Here is an 18,310-nt window from a genome sequence, read left to right on the forward strand (position 1 = left end):
AAATGTTGAATTCCCAAGATAGTTTCTAATAGGAAACATCCATGAAGAGCTCAAATTAATTGTGATTTCTCAAAATGTACCGTTGAAATCTTTATTTTACACCAAAAATGTTTCTCTAAAAATGTTCTCAGAAACCTGAAATTCCCATTTGGAGTAGCTCATATAACACAATAAACAGCTATAAAATGGGCAGTTCTAAGTTTTTCTTAGGATGCCCAACGTTGAATTGTAAATGAATGCTTTTTAGAGCCCCAGAATGTCAATAAATTCAAGGTGTTTATTATATAGTTTGAATCACATAGATTTTTATATTTTATTAGCACAATATTGTTGCAATCATTATGTGTATCCTCCGCTTTGCAATTTTGCTAGTAATTGAAAAATTATCGAGTTTGCGTTAAAGGAACAGTAGTTCAGGAAAATAGCAATTCATGATCCAAATCTGGTCAGTTTCATGTAAGTGCGGGGAAGTATGATACGAAATTTTTAATGGTGTTTGCATGGTGCATCGTTTAACGAAGATTTCCCAGTGCTAAATTGAACCGGCGTAGGTCTTGGCGTTCGCAAGTTCCATACTCGACATCTACCAGGATCAACCACTACCATTCGTTGACCTATTGCGGGGTCGTGATTGGTTAATCTGATACAGTTATCGCATTTGATTGGTTCATCTTTCTTCAGCGGTTTTTAAGCTAAATTAAACACATTTAAAGCTAAAATTTCGTTTGGAATCTTTTCTTGTTCATCTTGTTGCTTTCTCCAGGGCCATTGGTAACACTGGCATCCATTATGGCGTCTTGTAGTGACCAAACCATACGCTGTGTTGCTTCAATGATATTTTGTCGAAAACATGTTTTAATTCTATGAAGTAAACCGCTTGTATCTTCTTTTGGAGGAGTGACATCCAAAGATTCGAACTGCCGTAACATAGCTTCCTAAAATTAAAATAATTCATTTTACAATTACTATAATTCATTCAATTTACTACACGTGTTGAACACTTAAAACGTCTATCATAACTAGTGCAGACAAGACGAGGGCTGTAACCAGTGACGCCGCAGCGATGCGAAGCCAAGAGGGGACGCTTCTGTATTGGCTAGAGACTGTGTTGCAAAACATCCACAATGAGAGTTAGGGTTGAACTTCGTTCCAGTTCTGGGGATTTTCCGTCAGAATATTGTGCTAATCTTGAAGCTTAAGTTGTCTAAACCGCACGACTACCTCGTATCTTGGCGGCCAACTCGGCACAACCGACTGATGATACAATATTGCAACTGTAAACTTCCTTACTCACGACAAGCTTGAAAATGTGCAAGTTAAATCAAGATACGTTCACGCTCTACAATTTTCGGGCCTATTTTGTCTACTGCATGGTAGGTGTTAATGACTTTCATCAAATTATTGCGCTGCTCAAGCAAATGCCGATGTTTAATAACGAACTGCCCCCCGTCGCCATAAAGACCCTCTCAAAGAAACTCTCGCCTTTATATGTAACTCAATATTTTTAAAAAATATAATTTCCCATTTTCAACTAGTAGCATTATAGTTGTTTGTCAGTCTAGGAATGACTAGACAAAATTCAACACGCTTACCCATCCATTGTTGTTTGATATCCATTCAACTAGCTCATTCTCCATAAACTGTTTCACAGAATACATTATATTTACAACGTATGCGCAATTTCCTTGTAAGATACACTCGACAACCAGGGCTCCAGTGAACGCAAATAGCGCAATAATTTTAGACCATGTAATATTATCTTGAAAGATTAAAGTCTGTATGCTGCCAAGAGCATGGCAAACGGAAGTTTTGGTCCGTAACCCAACTTGTAACTTGTCTTGTAAGTGGTCAAATAATCCAGGATTCATTATTTGAAATACTTCACAAACTCTGCATATTTTTATCGCCCTTTCAACATATATCTCTTGCACAACACGATTAGTTTTGAACTCGAAATCAATGTTATATCCAAGTATGTTCTCAGTGCTTTGTTCTATGCATTTCATACAATAATACAAGCACTGATCAGATAGGGTAAACTCGCCTTTGCCAACTTCGATCATAAAGGAAAATTCATTCTTGCCAAAGCTCGCTTTTAAAATAGCTCTGTCGCTTAGCTCTGACGCTGATTCCATCTCTGTCTGTTTCTTGTTTACACTCCGTAGAAAGCTTTAAATGCCTCTTTGACTCAACTTACGACCTGGAGGCCTCATTTCTGTCCTTTGTGGTGTCAGCAAAAGCAATATGAAACGCTTCGACCTCTGTTGTTAATTAAAGCAGATTTTTTCAATAAGCTTCTTCAAAAACAAGATTTAGCACGAACAACCCACATGTGTGTGTAGAGATTAATCTTATCATTCATAGTACCTATCATATATCAAAGGAAAGTAAACTTCGGTTGCAAGCTGGCCTATGAATGCATTAATTACATTTGACCTTATAAAACCTTGTGATATTTATTGTGAACTTGTGCCAATATGCAATATTTTCTCCTCAAGACAAGTGACGGATACGAGAGTATCAATGTATCATGTGATCATTTTACAGATTGATTTGCACGCATAATTTGCCATGGTGGCAACAGGTTACGAGCAAATGGAAATTAAAAGCTAAACTATGACTTAATCGGCAGTCCAACTCCATCAAGACGCTTGCAGTTTGTTCCCTGTTTATGAAAACAGGATGTGCTCCAAGTGCTTGCAAGTGGCTGCACCTTACAAACCGCGGCTGCCTTCAAAGCATAAAACAGAGATTCTTTAAAAGCCGAATTCTTTCAAGTCTAGAATCTTAAAAAAGCCGGAACCTTTCCATTAACGTCGGAATCAAAACGTAACCCCACGATTTCACGCACACCCACACAGGGCGTTATATTAAGTTGGAGTCTGGGGACGAGGCTGTCAATGTGGTTTCTCGTATACTTCATGTAAAGTTGCTAATCGTACGCATTACAATGTGACGTCATATTACACATGCGCAATACTTCTCTCTTTCTCTTTACTCGTGTTTTGCCAACTGAAAGAGGTAGAATTTTATTTCGTGGTAATATTGCAATTATTTGTTAGATCTAACCCACAATATCCATCGCCCAGCTTACTAAAATCCAGTATTTGTTTCATTCATTCAGTATTTGTTGAAATTTTGTAATTAGTTGGCAAGATATCGTAGTTTTTTTATTCAAAAGTATGTGTTCCTACAATTGATACATTTAGAGCTAGTTTATAATATAAATATGGTTTTTCCTAATATTTACTGTTCAAAGATATGGGGCCTTTACTCACTGTATTTGGTGTAAATGTAGAGGTTAAGGAAATCATCAATTTTATACTCTAATGCCGATTGTTTGAAAGTGGATGAAGTTATCCACTAAATAGTGTTTTAATGGTACTAAAAATGCTTTCAATGCAACTAAAAGCGTACCTTTATATTAGGTACATATACTTTTGTAAGGTTGAATATACCAGAATATGGTGTATTTAACTCTGGTAAGGTTGAATATAATTGAATATGGTATCTTTAATCTTTAATCTTGTTAAACTGAATATACGGCAATGTGGACCCTGAAGATGTGCAATATAGTTAGAAAATGTTGCATCTGTCAGAACATGCCAAACATGGTTGTGTATAAGCTTTAAATTATTGTTACAATTCCCCTAACTTGACTTTATATCAATTTTCAGGTATCAGGATGTCGGCAAGTTTGCAGTGGTCTATAATAAGGAACAATTCCTCTTTCCTAGTGAAGAGTCTTGGTAACACTTTTACCAAGGTGTGTTTAGAGTGAAACAGTTCTAGTTTTCTTCAAATCCAACTTCTATTGAATTTGTTTAACCACTTATCAGCTTTGTGTATTCCACCAACAAATTATTTTCCTGTATGTTTTCCACATTAAATTACTTCTTTTCACTTCATAAAACAAAGATAGGCTCCAGTCTCCAACCAAAACATATTCATTTGGCCATGATTACTTTACTGAATTCACCAGTTATTCTTTCACAGGAACCCAACAATCTCACTGGGAAAAATGCATTTAAGTACAATGGTCTTGTGAACAAGAAGGTATTTTTTCTATATAGCCAAATATTATTATGGTTCTCTAATCAGCAGATCGAAAACAAGTTAAAATTGATCATGACAAGATTTAAGAGACCTGCTATTTGGGTTATATTTTTATTCCGTGACATTACCCTTGCAATAGCAAGTTTATTTCTCTGTTTGGTATTTCATAAAGGTGGTTGGTGTCAAGCCCAGTCCAGATGGGAAAGGTGTCTTGCTAGTTACCAAGAAAAAGCGAGGTATGTATAAGGAAGAGCCATAAAGGCAGAAATTCTTCTTGCATGGATTATGGGCCTACAAGGTCCAAGTCCCCTGGCTTGTACAAGTAATGCTTTGTAATATATATCTTTTGCTAACTCCATTATTAGCTTTGATGGTAGAATGTTGGTTGGAGTGGGAATATGCCCCTGGGAAAACCTCAGCACAATGAGCTGCTGGGGGGGGAGGAGAATTTTTAAGTGTGTATAAATGAGAGCAGTAATTTCCAGATTAGCAAATCCTCTTTGTGTTATTGAAATGTTCTCAAAGAGATTTTATTAATCTTGTTCCTCACAAATAGCCCCACACGCAATCATCCTAAGACTTGTGTTTGCAAACCTGGTGCTTGTTTGCAAACAAAATTTCTCTGTAATATTCCAGGGTTTTTTCATGGATTGTTCTGCACAACTTGCAAGTGATGCAAGGTAAATTGCAAATTGATTTTGTGATTTGTACTTCTTCCAGGTCACAATAAGCCATGCTCTAACTTAGTTTCAACAAAACTGAGTACAAATAGCCGAGCTACATTGAAGAGCCTGAGAAATGCTTGCAGTAAGAGTCACTATCGTGGTGATTTGGAAGATGCTGCTGTGCGTCGGGCATCTGCAATCATCAGAAGCCAGAGACCCACTGCTGCTGTTCAGAAAAGACGTACCCGAAAGAAGCAAACTTAGATCTTAAACATTTGGTAATTGATGTGCAGTGGTAAATAAATGCTTCACTTCTTCTATGAATGGTGGTATTCTTTTTGTGTTTCTTTTGGAACCGTTAAGTGAACTAGTGAAACAAAATCGTCCCATTTTAGGCCGGATACGAGGTTACCTAAACCTTCTCTGGTAGCATTTCGTCATGTGATTGAGGTTCTGATTAAGAACATTTGAAAAAACGCAATGTTTGATGACGGGGACATACGCAATGCGTTATATCAATTCTGTGTTTCATCTTGTTTACTAACCTCGTACCCAGGTTTTCCTCCACCCGGGTCCTTGAGAACAATTTAGCGATCTTTAGTTTTAGACAAGATTGCATTTTAAACATGTGTATCTGGTCAGGCATTTATGAGTATTCTTTTTTATTCAATACTTGAGTGAATTACATATTACAATACGACTCTCAGAAGTCCTCATTCAATATTCAATTTACTCCGGTAAAGTCGTCAGATTGAATAGAATCAGGCGTCGCGAAGTGAATTTTTGAACGTGTATAGATATAACTGAATTATAAATTTTTAAATTTTAAACCAGTGGGTCGATACTTTAGTTAACTACATCGAAAAAGAAACCCCTCTTAATCATTTAATCTTGTAAACTAGGCCAGGCTCTCAAGTTTTAGAACACAGTATCTTGTTTGTACGTGATGGAACAGGAGTGTATTCTAAAGGAACAACTATTATACTAACATTATATAAGCAAATGAGTTAGAAAATATACTTATTCAGTTGTAAAATAAAAAGCCTTTGAGCTTTGATTTGAGCCTAGTTTACAGTACACTCCCTTAAGAAACAGGAGTCCCACCATTGCGGTAGACAAAGTAATATTGTTGGTCCAATATAACTTGGCGTGTAAATACAGCAGTTACAGCTACCGTTCTTAAAAAAATTCTGCTGTGTGATGTATGAAAATGCAGGTTTAAATTAGACCGGCATCCTTGATCATTTTCAAACGGCAACTGATAGTTGACCACTACTCGAATCACTATTAAGAATGTTTTATGCATGAACATAACAATTTCTAGTTCTGTTAGGCCCCCCGTACAGATGGGCAAGTTTTCCTTGGCAAGTTTTCTTGACCAGTTCACTTGCTCGTGTGTATGACGAACAAGTTTTTCTTGACAAGTTTTCCTTGACAAGTTTTACGATAATATATATGTCGAGTATATTTACGACAATATGATAAAATGAGATGAGTATACGATCGAATCTCAAACGTGCATGGATTGTAATGAACATAAAAGTTTCGTAGTTGCCAAATTTACATCTCGCAAAAGTAGAATTGCATTGCAAGTTGCAAGAAAAATTGCACCGTGTAACATGGCCTTATCTCTCACTGCAGTGGCGTAGGAAGGGGGGGGGGCACTGGGGGCACGTGCCCCCCAAGATTTTTCAAGGGACCAAAAGTGCCCTTTTTGGAAGCGAAAAGCAACAAAAAAGTATCTACTATTTCCCAATAATCCTTAAATTGAGAGGGATTTGCGGCCATTTTAGAGGCCTATATCTCAAAATTTTCTCGGGGGAGCATGCCCCCGGACCCCTCTAGCAGTACGAAGCCCAAGAAATACAAAAAATGTTCTGCGGTCGGCAGTCCCTGAATCAAACCTTCCCTATATATATATTTTTATTACCCATTTTAACGGCCATTTTTATTAACCAAAAGTGCCTCTAGAAGCTGGTGCCCCCCTAACCTTTGGATGCTTCCTACGCCCTTGTCTCACTGATGAATAGAATAAGACAATCAAGTGCTTGCAGCACATGCAAATACTGAGTATTTATTCGTTATTGCTTTTACACAGTTGAACGTTGCTTTATACGCTACAGTTATCACTATCTCTCTATACATAACATGCAAAAATTCTGGCTGAGAAGTCTTCATTTAAAATCAATCAGCTTGCTCCTAAATGAATCAAAGATAATTTATGAATAAAAAAAGAGTCATTATAGTTGGGATAAACTCAGTAAAAACGCCTGTTAATTCTCGGAGGCCTAAAAGAAAATTTCAATTGAGACAATGGAGTTTGATATATTTAAAACTAAAAAGGAAATCGCAGGCTCTGGAAACGAGATTGAAAGAAAGACTTACTTCTTTACTGGGACCAAATTGTAGTAGGAACCACAATCGCTTGAAAGCATCGCACCTTCCTCTCCGGGTTTCAAGCACAGCATACCGATATGATCCTTGAGTCTAGTATAAACCTTGTTTGAACGGAAATGCAACTGGACACGAGAATATTTCATAGGCATGACCAAATCGTAGTCTGCCATGTATAGTTGTAAATCCTTATCCGCGTACAACTGCTGTGGCTTTGTGAAATTTGGTGAAGGTGCAATGGAATACTTAGAACACAAAAGAATTTCAAATGGAAGTGGAGTATTCCCCATGGCATTCTTCGGTGAAAAGAACAGTTTTCTTATCCCGGGTTTCTGAGTATAGGCCAGACGTCTTCCGAAAGGGACCATCACCAATGACACATAATCTAGAAAATTGGTTAGTAGAAATAAATTACTTTTATTCCTGCCCTGAGTCGCTTATAGTATTTTCCTTATTATACTATTATAATGACCATATCATAAGACGAAAAACATTTTTTTGCATACATTTTTTCGGATTAGAACTTTCCCCTCTCCGACAATCTGTATGTTCATCATTACCCAAAAGAACATTCTCCAGCCTGCCTGGGTATCTAACAAAGAAGAATAATAATTATATGCTGGATTAATTACAGGGTTAATTACATACCAGATAGCTCTGTTAGAGCACTTCAACGTGAGCCCCCCCCCTCCCAAAAGAAACCCGAATTCAGAATAGGAATGTCAAAATATATATTCACACGTATTTAACTGTTGATTTAGGCGTTGTATTTTTGAGACCTCGCTTTTTTAACTTCTTTGTGACCTTGTGGTTTTTAGAGATCTGCTCCGATCCCTACACCCAAACTGCGGGCCTGGATTAACCGCTCGCAGGCCCCTGAATTGCGTAAAGAATCAAAGCCTTTACTCAGGGCCGCCCAGGTAATTTTTGAGGCCGAGGTTAAAATTCTCGTTAGGGGATAAAATCCGCAGCCATTGTAAGCTCATGTGAATTTGTACTACCGTAATGCATGGCCAGAACTGTGAGAGGTGTAAGAAAGGTAAATTTTGGGGTAAGGGGTGGAGTGCAGCAAATGCGATTTCCTGCGTTTTGGAGGTGAGATTTCTGCAACATCGAATATATATTGCATTACCTAAAATAACCTAAAACGTTAATAACGTTTTCTGAGAGAGGGCTATATATGCTTCCAACAGTAGTAGCTTTTTGGGGGCCCTTGCAAACCTGGGGCACCTCTCGGCAGCCCTGCCTTTACTTCAAGTCTTCAATTTCTAAATGTTCCCATCACCCTACAATTTTCTTGGGAGAAGCTTTATCTGGTTGCAGTGGTGTCTTATTGGGCCACGCCTTTTGATTTCTAAGGCCTCGCGTTATTTATTTTGCTCCGATAGCTTAATATAAGCTTTAAAGGCATTTTTATTTATGGGGCCTCGCTTTTTGGAGTGACGTTATTTTACTTTGTGGCTATGCGGCTTTGGGGCCCTTTCAGCTGGTCAACTGATCTGCAGCGTGGTCAACTGATCCTGCAGTTGACTCACTACAATGGACTTCAAGCGTAGATTGTAGTGAGTAAATACGTATCAAGATATAATCCACTTGCAACAAGATCGTTTTAATATCAGAATAAGTTAAAAACATTAGAAGAACCTGATAACAATATATTTTGGACTGCAGCAGTGTAGCTCTTACCTTGCATGTGCAAAAGCAACAAGAAAGCAGCTTAAGATGAATAAGGTTTTCGTCATTTTCAGCCTTCCAGTGACACGAATGTTTCCCCAATCAGCAACAGAATGAATACGACGTTCGTTTCTGGAAAACGTCAATTTAAATGCAAACGGGTAGGGAAAAAATTATGCTGCTATGTCAATTAAAACGGATGGAAAAGTGTTTAGAAACTTTAATTTTGGCATGCGTATAGCATCAAGCTACTTTAAAACGCACAAGCCCGAACATGACCAATATTTAAAACAAAGTCAAAGAGTAAAAGTTGTCAAGTTGTTATATGCTGTAGTGTTGATTGGGGAAAATTTTGCCATGCATTTGAGAGCAAGTGTTAGTGTTCGTTCCTTTCTGGAATTTATCTACCTTATTGATAAAGAAAGGCCGAAAACTAGCATTAGTTCGTTTGTGTGAACTAATACTGTGCGGCAAAAGTCTTTCTTGACTTTGGTCAGTACAAAAAATATTTTAAGAAGCCATGCAGTCAATTCAAAATGTGTGCATGACTGCATGCATACTTTGCATATTGTCATCTTTAGATGACTGTCTGCCTATAGGCAGCTGGGAGCTTTTGCAAGTGGCGTCATACAGTTTGTACTTTTAGGCCTGTTTCAGACCATCAGACGTCGAACTTTTCATGTCCCGAACATGTAATTAGCTAAAGTCTTTCTTTAAGTTCATTTGCATTCTTAATAAAAAGGGCAGCTAAAAATATGTATAGGGACGGTTTGACAGCCAAACCTGCAAGGACATCACTAGTGTGATTTATATTTATACTCTACAAAACGAGTTCATACGATGGTCGATTGCGTCAGCCCAATATCCCACAATTGAAAATTTGGAATGGAAAGCATTTCCACTAAAGCCCGTTTTCCACTATTTGCACATTATGTGTTTTATAAGTATCAAAGGCTTGGAGAGAGTTTAGCATGTGTAACAGGCGACTGAAGCTATGCACTGTAACAAGTGAGGTAAGTGTACATTAGGAAATGACGCAAGTGTAGCAAATATAGCAAGCGAAACAAGTGTGGCAGCGAACCAAATGGCGCAAGTGACTAAGTGTGGCAGGTGGAACAAGTGCAGTGAAACACGCGTAGCAAGTAACACAAGTGGAGCAAACCAGCAAACAAAGCAAGTGAAACAAGCGTGGCAAGTAGCAAGCGCAGCAAGTGTGATAAATGATGCATTTGAAGAAGGGAGTGTAACATAGAAAACAAGCGCAGAAAATGTGGGAAGTGATGCATTTGAAGAGGGGGTGTAACAAAGGAAACAAGCGCAGCAAGTGTGATAAATGATGCATTTGAAGAAGGGGGTGTAACATAGAAAACAAGCCCAGAAAATGTGGGACGTGATGCATTTCAAGAGTGGGTGTAACAAAGGAAACAAGCGCAGCAAGTGTGATAAGTGATGCATTTGAAGACTGGTTAAAAATTTCCTTGACAAAACATTCTGTATTAATGTGAATCGACTAACCTTTTTTTTACTTTATTGACTAAATTCACTACTTTTATTACAATGACATCTAATAACTACGTACGAAAATCCAAAATTCTAGAGTTTTAATTATTCACTACTTTGCAGCATCAAGGGAATACTTGCTGTCACCATTTTCCATCATCTTTGCTTCTCCACTGGCTCCAATCACCAGACTCTGGTTAGGGTTCATCATACTAAAAATTCTCTGACTGTTTGGATCAAACAAAAGAATGACCGCCTCAAATTTTTCCAGTACAGCATCACCCATAAATAGCTGTGAATCTGCACCAATGTGAAGACTCTGTACCTCTGAGTCAACTTTAATTGGGATGAGCCACCAATTTGACTCCCATCGTTTTCGTGTAACCCGAAGTAGTATCTCTCCATCACCAGGTGGAGGTTTCAAAAACTTTACTGGCTTGTAGACCTCAACATTTCCATTATAGGCCAATTGTTTTCCTGAGTCAAGTAATGATACATAATCTAAGTGACATAGGGAAAAAATCTTTTAGATAATTTATTATTAGTTTATATTTTAATAAAATATAGAACAATAGTTTCCATAGTACAATTAATTTCCATGTTTTGAGTAAACTATAGTCATCAACACAAGGAAAACAAATGAAAATTACTACAGTTTAGTCAAAACTTAGAAATTCTAATTTTTTTGAACAAAATTTAAATGCGGAAAATTTAATCATGTATTCCCATGGGCACGTAGATATGGGCATAATAGGTTATTTTTTATTTGCTTGTTGACATTATTACTCTTGCCACCAACCTCCAAAATATTGAAATTTAAATTAGCTTAAATAAATTGAAAGTTCTTCAGGTAAATCCTGACAAATCTGAATCCAAATGTTTCCTATTTATATCACCATTACTCACATACATCTGCTAAACTAATTTAACAAATCTTGAAATTTGAATGAGGAAATTTATTCTTACATTCCACATTAGCATCAGGGTCATCACCGGCAGGGGCACTAAAACAAGATAATTTCATACTGTAAAAAATTCTATTCCGGTTAGTTTTATCTATTTTGTAATAAAGTAAGATAGATGTGTAAGATGGGTTAGAAAAGGGTTTCCTTATGCATTTAGGACTGAGGAAGAGGTGGCCTGCCAAAATTTTCCTCTCAACCATGTCTTGCTTTCATTGTCCTACTAGAAGCTAGAAGCAGCCAGCTCTCATTTAAGCCTGATTTTTATCATATGCAACCATCAATGATGCTCTGTGATCCACTGTCAGTGAACAATGAAGTAGAAAATTCTTTCTGATGGGGATTTCGACTGTCACTGAACACTAACTGTCTGTGAATCACTGGATCTGCGGATCACTGGATGGACTGACTCACTGAATGTCATGCAGATTTGGTATGATCCTACTGAATTGTGAACAGCCGTTTTAGAATCTTTTTGCCAACTACAAACCCAAATTGTATAAACACTGTTAAACAGTACGGTTCATTGAGTTTTGACATGTTTGTTGACTTCGTTTTAAATATGAACCTTACGGTCCGCATTTACACCTTCAAAACTTTAGTTTATAGCATTTATTTCACCGTGGATTGTGCTAATTAAAAGTAATATTATTTAGTTTTGCATAAGCTATATTTTATGGTGATGTAATAAGAACCTATTGCAACATTCTCCCAAGAAGAATCGTTACAAATAAATATTCTCCAATTGCCTCTCCAATTTTTTTGTTACTGTTAAGTGTTAACACTGCAAAAATTCCCCCATCAGCATATATATTCCAAGTTTTATAAACTCTAAACAGTTACCAGCTCATTTTTTCGACTATTCTCCAAAACTCCTTGCTTGTATTTAGTTAAATGCCTTCCAACGAACTTCTATCCGACGCATAAATACATAAATATGTCATGTGATCCATAAATTTGCAACAACAAACAACATACATACATATACATAACTGCAACCTCGTACCCAGGGTCTTTACTCTACTAAAGTACGAGGTTGACATAACTGGAGCTAACTGGTCTAATATATCTAGAGACTAGAATACCCATGGGGTAGGAATGCTGCATGATATCAGTGTTCATGCAGCCCGGTTCTGCCATAACCCAGAACAATCTTTAAAACAGGGGAACCGAGGTTTGCTAGCGCTGACACAACACACAAGTGACACAACCAAATTGAAAAGAAGTACCGTGAGTGTCACTGCTGACACTGCAGAAAACACTCATGCTGTTCCAGTAACACTCATGCTGACGCACAAGAATTCATCCCCACGCATAACTAAAGCCGGCCAGTAAAACTTCCAGTTTTTTTGACAGGGAACACAGATGCAAGCAAATTAGAAGAGCTGCACACAAAGAAACCTCTTATTCTCACAGCGGTGCTGTTAACCAACTTACAAGGAAGTTTAAGGAAGACCGAAAAACAGAATCATATTATGGAACCATTAACTCGCAGACAATGGAAAGTCCACACCGACAAGGTAACAGCAAATTTTAATAAATTACTTCATCATTTATGCTCCAAACATTAGATTACATAGGTTGACAATAGTCACATAGAGAAATCCCTACTAAATGGATCCAACCTGCAATCCTTGGCATGGTGACCAGGGGGCCAGGGTGTAGGTGAATGTGACATCCTCGAAAGAATTATCGTTTTATCACGAAGTTCATAAAAATTCAAATAAGTAAATAACAACGAGTAACGACATCTTGAAACCAAAATCCAAGAGGAAAGAATATTTATTTTTACTTCTATTACATGTCACTATAGTAAGACCAAAAGAAAACTTAACTGTCAAAATCACACCTAAAAAGTGTAATAGATACGTCATTAGCTTTTCTTCTTTTGCACGTATATATAAAGCGAAAACAGAACAGAAGGACTCACGTTTTAAGCAGCATTAATTAAAGAATAATTGATGTCACAATTCTCTGAAAGCTTTGCCTCCCCATTTGCGCCTTTCACCAGACATTCTTTGTCATCGACCATGCTGAAGATCTTCTGCTCGGTTGGATTATACAGAAAGTTAACTGCTTCGAATTCTTCTCTTTCGCAATCCCCCATGAATAGTTGCGAATTTTTTCCAATGTGCAGACACTGTGGTTTTGATCCAATACTTTTTAGGGTGAGCCACCAAGAATAACCAAATAGCAACTTTTTAATCCGAAGAGGAGTGGTCCCCAAACTGTGTACCTGGCTAAAATACACTGGTTTGTATACAATCATAGGATTGCTAACGTAGGCCAAACGCTCTCCAGAATCAAGTGTGATGTGATCTGAAATGACATGTACTGAGTAATGAATTTTTAAAAATCAATGATTGCCCAGCAGGCCAGGAGTTTGAAATGCCGTATGGGTTGCCTGTAGCTCTTGCATTGTTCACATCAAGACTGGGATTTAGGACGCTCACATCATACGGTATTGCGGAATAACTCAATCAAGGTTAGCCCTTACATTCATTTCCTCCCGTTTGAGAATCATTTTCAGAAAGGACTTCACTGCAACTAAAACACAAGAATATCGTTATGCTCGAATATATCGAATATGGTATATATAGAGAGAGAATATGGAATTTATTTCTCTCGTTAATATTCTCTTCAACACGAGAAATAATTAAATCCATATTTCCAAACACCCATGTAATATTCTGTTTGTTATATGAAGCAATTATAGCAACAAATTAAAAAACTGGAAGGTTTTCAACAGATTTTTTGATTGGTTAAACATATTTCCTACGCGGTTTTTGATTGGCTTGCGAAAATGTATCGTATTTTTACGTGTGTTTAAATACGATTTTTCTCGGTGGCGTAAAACTCTATATAACACTCATGTTCATATAATAAAATGGATTGCAATATGAGCTCTGATGAGATCCCACAAAAATATATCTCTGCGCTCTATAACATTTACCCAAAATCAAACTGGGACAAAATTGGAAAAGCGATTAGGGTGAAATCCCGGTGAATAAGCGAATAGGAGATTAAATTACTAAAATTAGGAAATTCGAACATGTCTACCCTTAACGCATCCCTATGCACGATAACGTTCATGTTTTTAAACGATTTAACTAACAAGTAACATGTGAGGTTGGGGTGGGCAAAAATTTAAGATTTTCCATGTGAAAATGATAGTGAGAGGTTTCCGTCTGCGTGTACAAACGAAAACGAACATCACTTTTGTTACATGTATATCAGTATATCCCCAATAATCAGTATCCCGTCCGTACGTACGTACGCGTCTTGTTCTACTAAGGGCTGGTTGTATGAAAGCCGGATAGCGCTATCCACCAGATAGTGTTTTTTTCAATCCCTTCAAAATCGCCCGTTGTTTGGTTACTTTGGTATAACTTTGATTAAGTCTTAGTATTCCTAAATTGAGGATACTCTGTTATAATTGTTGATTCGAAAGCTGAAATTTTATTGCTTTTCGAGCATTTTTAAAACGGCTTAAAAAATCACTAGTTGGAGGATAGCGCTATTCAGCCTTCGTACTACCGGCCCCAGGAAATTAAAGTGCCCATGTCATAAAATTGGAATTTATCTCATTAGAATCGCCGTGAAACGTAGATTACGAAAATAGTAATCACATTTGAAATTGAGTTTGTTTTCGCGGAGAAATAAAGCGATAAAGTTTGAAAATTTCAAATTTTAACGGCAAAAGTTTTTGAAATCCGCGACAGTCGGAAACTGGTAACTAACACGTCACAATAGGAACTCGCATATTGCGCCTTTAGATAAATAATAGTATGTAGTACAAGAGCAGCGATTTTATGCCAGCTAAATTCGGTTATTAAACTTGGCAGAAATATGTCTTCATCAAGTTTAGCTATTGAGAATATACCAAAGGAATGACACCGATCAGAATGTTTTCCTGCCAATGCAATGCCAAGAAAAAACAAAAGTTAAGACCATGAACGCGGCTCAGCCTTGTCAGGCAGTAAGAACACTTCGGACCATACATTAACGAACCAGATGCCGATGATAAGCTGAAAAGCTATCGCGAAATGGAGCAATCGTGCAACGATCATGGCATCGAAACTACAACGAAGACTTGATCGTAGGCGTCAGTAAATAGCAAATGTTTTCTTATTATCTTGATTGCGCGACTTGCTTTCCGTGACCCCAGAACATAATATCATTACGCTAGATATACAGTATTTAATTACAAATAGATTCTATGGTAGTAATCTGGCAATTGTACTTACCGTAAATGATCTAATAAACGCCCGGGGCGTTTAATAAATTTTACCAGTTCTAAGGGAGGCGTTTAATAGATACGAGGCGTTTAATAGAGAGAGGCGTTTATTTCATTTCTATCACTTTACTGAAACAAAACAAAACAAAACTAAGACGCGCAGTGCTCGCGTAATAAGACTTTATATAGTTTCTGAGCCGAAAACGGAAGGGGTCTTGTTGTTCCTGGATGTTTTCAAGCTAGAACAAACCGAAGAAAGTTGCCGACGTAATGAATACAGAAATCAAAAGAATTAAGGAGCGATATCCGTACTTTGAGCTTGAAATCGAACAAGAGATTATAAGCAAACCACTCTTAAACACGACAACCGCACATGTCACTAAATAAATAAATTCTTTAATGTTACTGTGTGTAGCGTTTCCTTTATAATTGCTTTAAGCCTTAAGGCGATTTGGGGGGAGGGTCTATTAGACTTGGGGCGTTTATTAGAGAGAGGCGTCTAATACAAACTTACACTTCAAGGGGGGCGTTTATTTGATACGAGGCGTTTATTTGATAGGGGGCGTTTATTGGATCATTTACGGTAACTTAATTCTAAAGTTTCGTCCTAGTTGATCGTCATTCGTAATTGCGCACATACAGTTCACCCGGGTGTAGATAAAAGGCGGACGCGGACCCCTAATACATTTTACTGCCCTATATAAATGTTATATTAATAGCATTATGATTGAGGTTTTCCTGTGGCTCATGAGTGCCGGTATTTCTACAATGTGTTTATGTGTAGTTAAATCACGCATGCCTGTGTGATTCTCTGGTTTATTTTCATTACAAATCAACTGAGCTAGAGTATGAGTGGAGTTCCCATGCCCTTTCAAAAAAAATAGTTCAATGAGAGACTTAGAGTTATCAATATTAACTGAGAAATCTAACACGTCTCGCGCAAAAGAAACATATCAAATCATGTGTATATAAATATAACCCAGTACATTTCGCTTTTATTATGGCATCTTTTTTACCAACATTCTTTAGCTGTCTTTACTAAAATGTGCGCACTCGCATCTTTTGAGACGTTATTTACTTCGGTAAATCCTTTATCTGTTAACTTAAACACTGCCTAACGTGTTTACAACACAGTGACTCAATTGGCCATGACTCATGGCGTATTTGCAATTATTGCACGACTGTTGCTAGGAACGTACAATTATTAAAGCCATTTCACAACACATTTTGATAATATATGAGTCACTTTATACAGAATTGTCTGTTAAGTAAGAACAACCACTTTTTTGCGCAGTTAGCCTCTACTTATTACTCTATGCAATAGAGTTACTAAATTGTCGCGTCGAACGAGTTCCTATTGTGACGTCAAACACCTTGTTTCGCACCAGTCTCATTTGCGCGGTTTTCAGAGTTTTCATTCCACCAAAATCAATGTTTAGATGGCAATAACTCGAAAAATAAAAATCCAATTTCAGTTTTGATTTAGAACTTACTAACTCATTTCAAACAAAGATTCTAAAAATCTAAATTCCAATTTTATGACATGGGCACTTTAAAAGAAGCTGTGATTAGCCTTTAAAAGCTTTAAATTTCAAGACCACAGTCGGCACAATTGGACTGAGCCACTCAAGGCATACTGTTGACCCTATAGACACTTATTTTGATTTAGACCATATGCTGCTCAACACGAATGAGGGTAATTCCATCTGTGAAGCGAAGTGCGGGTTGTGTTCCTTGGGTAAACTTCTGTATGAAACGGCTTGAACAGTGCCTATTTAGCGTTGCAGTAAAACTATACGAACTTGAAAACTGATTGTGGCTCTATTAGTTAAATTTGTTTTAATCATTTAATAAGGATATTCGATACTCACAATGAAATCAGAATACCCCCTATAGTAGAACCATCCTATAAGTTTTAATTATTTTAGTTTTCAACACTCACACTATTCATCTCGGCACATGCAGCAGCTATTTTCACAATCCTTTGTTTCTTAATTGAAAAATTAATGAGTATTTACGTTAGGTCGAAATAGTATTGACATTTGTTTTTAAAATCTAAAGAAAAATAATTATTTTTTGCAACGTTGCCAATAACATTTTGCTCGGCGCAATTTTATCTGCACAAGTAAGGCAAACATTCACAAAAAGTCTGCCCCTTCAGATAAGGACCTTTACCTTCTTAGTAGATTTCAATATTTAATTGCAAGCTGCTATTTCTATTTGTTATATATTTATTGATTGTTAATGGTGAAACTCGAAATATAATTTTATATTTCAATCCGAAATATAAAATGAAAGTGAAATATTTAGTTCCACGCGTGGCTGTAATCTCATTATTTGTCGTGATTTAAAACTTAAAAGGGCCGCAGCGATGTCAGTAACAGTAAAACTCTTTTAGCGATCAGTTAAACGGGGTTTGTGGAAACCAGAAATCACTGTTAATAAGGAATGTAGAATTTGTTAGTGCTGACGAAACAAATGCGCTTAAGTTTATCCCGATAACTAATGGGGATAACTAATATCATATGTTCCACTTAAATTTTACCTTGTATGAGCAAAAGCAGCGATGATGCAGGCCATGAGAAATACAGTTTTTGACATTTTCAGATCTCAATCACACGAACCAGCTGAGCGTGATAGGTAATATTTGATAGGTCGGTGGTAAAGAGTCTTTATGAGGGTTGTGCCCTTTGCGAATCACTTTATAATATGCAAAAGTCGTCGTTACGACGCATGCTCTCATACAGAAACATTCCATACGTGGTAATTTCATCTTGCCTGTAACTCCCCCCTCCCGACTCGTATGCCCTAAGGCGATTCTC

General features: G+C 37.2%; 4 protein-coding genes and 1 long non-coding RNA gene across 7 annotated transcripts; 1 reads left to right on the plus strand and 4 right to left on the minus strand.

Annotated features, from left to right (window-relative positions):
- Positions 1–350: 350 nt before the first annotated feature.
- On the minus strand, positions 351–2,652 carry LOC114519190. Its single transcript, XM_028539275.1, has 2 exons — positions 1,593–2,652; positions 351–935 (listed from the first exon to the last, which is right to left on the minus strand). The coding sequence occupies exons 1-2, from the start codon at positions 2,133–2,135 to the stop codon at positions 714–716; spliced, it is 765 nt and encodes a 254-aa protein (XP_028395076.1). The 5' UTR covers positions 2,136–2,652; the 3' UTR covers positions 351–713.
- Positions 2,653–2,954: 302 nt separating this feature from the next.
- LOC114519191 (60S ribosomal protein L28-like) lies at positions 2,955–5,045 on the plus strand. 3 transcript variants are annotated; one of them, XM_028539276.1, is made up of 5 exons: positions 2,955–3,039; positions 3,678–3,766; positions 3,997–4,056; positions 4,229–4,292; positions 4,777–5,045. In XM_028539276.1, the coding sequence occupies exons 1-5, from the start codon at positions 2,970–2,972 to the stop codon at positions 4,983–4,985; spliced, it is 492 nt and encodes a 163-aa protein (XP_028395077.1). In that variant the 5' UTR covers positions 2,955–2,969; the 3' UTR covers positions 4,986–5,045. The 3 variants fall into 3 exon arrangements, with proteins under 3 accessions (XP_028395077.1, XP_028395078.1, XP_028395079.1); XM_028539277.1 differs by having other exon boundaries at positions 2,955–3,021; XM_028539278.1 differs by having other exon boundaries at positions 2,991–3,021; positions 3,685–3,766.
- Positions 5,046–6,783: 1,738 nt separating this feature from the next.
- LOC114519109 lies at positions 6,784–8,995 on the minus strand. Its single transcript, XM_028539175.1, has 4 exons — positions 8,802–8,995; positions 7,622–7,707; positions 7,107–7,500; positions 6,784–6,920 (listed from the first exon to the last, which is right to left on the minus strand). The coding sequence occupies exons 1-4, from the start codon at positions 8,855–8,857 to the stop codon at positions 6,896–6,898; spliced, it is 561 nt and encodes a 186-aa protein (XP_028394976.1). The 5' UTR covers positions 8,858–8,995; the 3' UTR covers positions 6,784–6,895.
- A 1,305-nt stretch (positions 8,996–10,300) lies between these two features.
- LOC114518917 lies at positions 10,301–12,211 on the minus strand. The gene is made up of 3 exons (XM_028538951.1): positions 12,095–12,211; positions 11,256–11,293; positions 10,301–10,790 (listed from the first exon to the last, which is right to left on the minus strand). The coding sequence occupies exons 1-3, from the start codon at positions 12,100–12,102 to the stop codon at positions 10,402–10,404; spliced, it is 435 nt and encodes a 144-aa protein (XP_028394752.1). The 5' UTR covers positions 12,103–12,211; the 3' UTR covers positions 10,301–10,401.
- Positions 12,212–12,993: 782 nt separating this feature from the next.
- LOC114518911 lies at positions 12,994–18,234 on the minus strand. Its single transcript, XR_003686531.1, has 4 exons — positions 18,034–18,234; positions 13,749–13,798; positions 13,182–13,570; positions 12,994–13,100 (listed from the first exon to the last, which is right to left on the minus strand). It is a non-coding gene; the product is annotated as an uncharacterized LOC114518911 (long non-coding RNA).
- Between the last annotated feature and the right edge of the window lie 76 nt (positions 18,235–18,310).

This window comes from Dendronephthya gigantea, unplaced genomic scaffold, assembly GCF_004324835.1.
Source record: "Dendronephthya gigantea isolate DGI-Jeju-01 unplaced genomic scaffold, DenGig_1.0 000012F, whole genome shotgun sequence".
Taxonomy (NCBI): Eukaryota; Metazoa; Cnidaria; class Anthozoa; order Malacalcyonacea; family Nephtheidae; genus Dendronephthya; species Dendronephthya gigantea.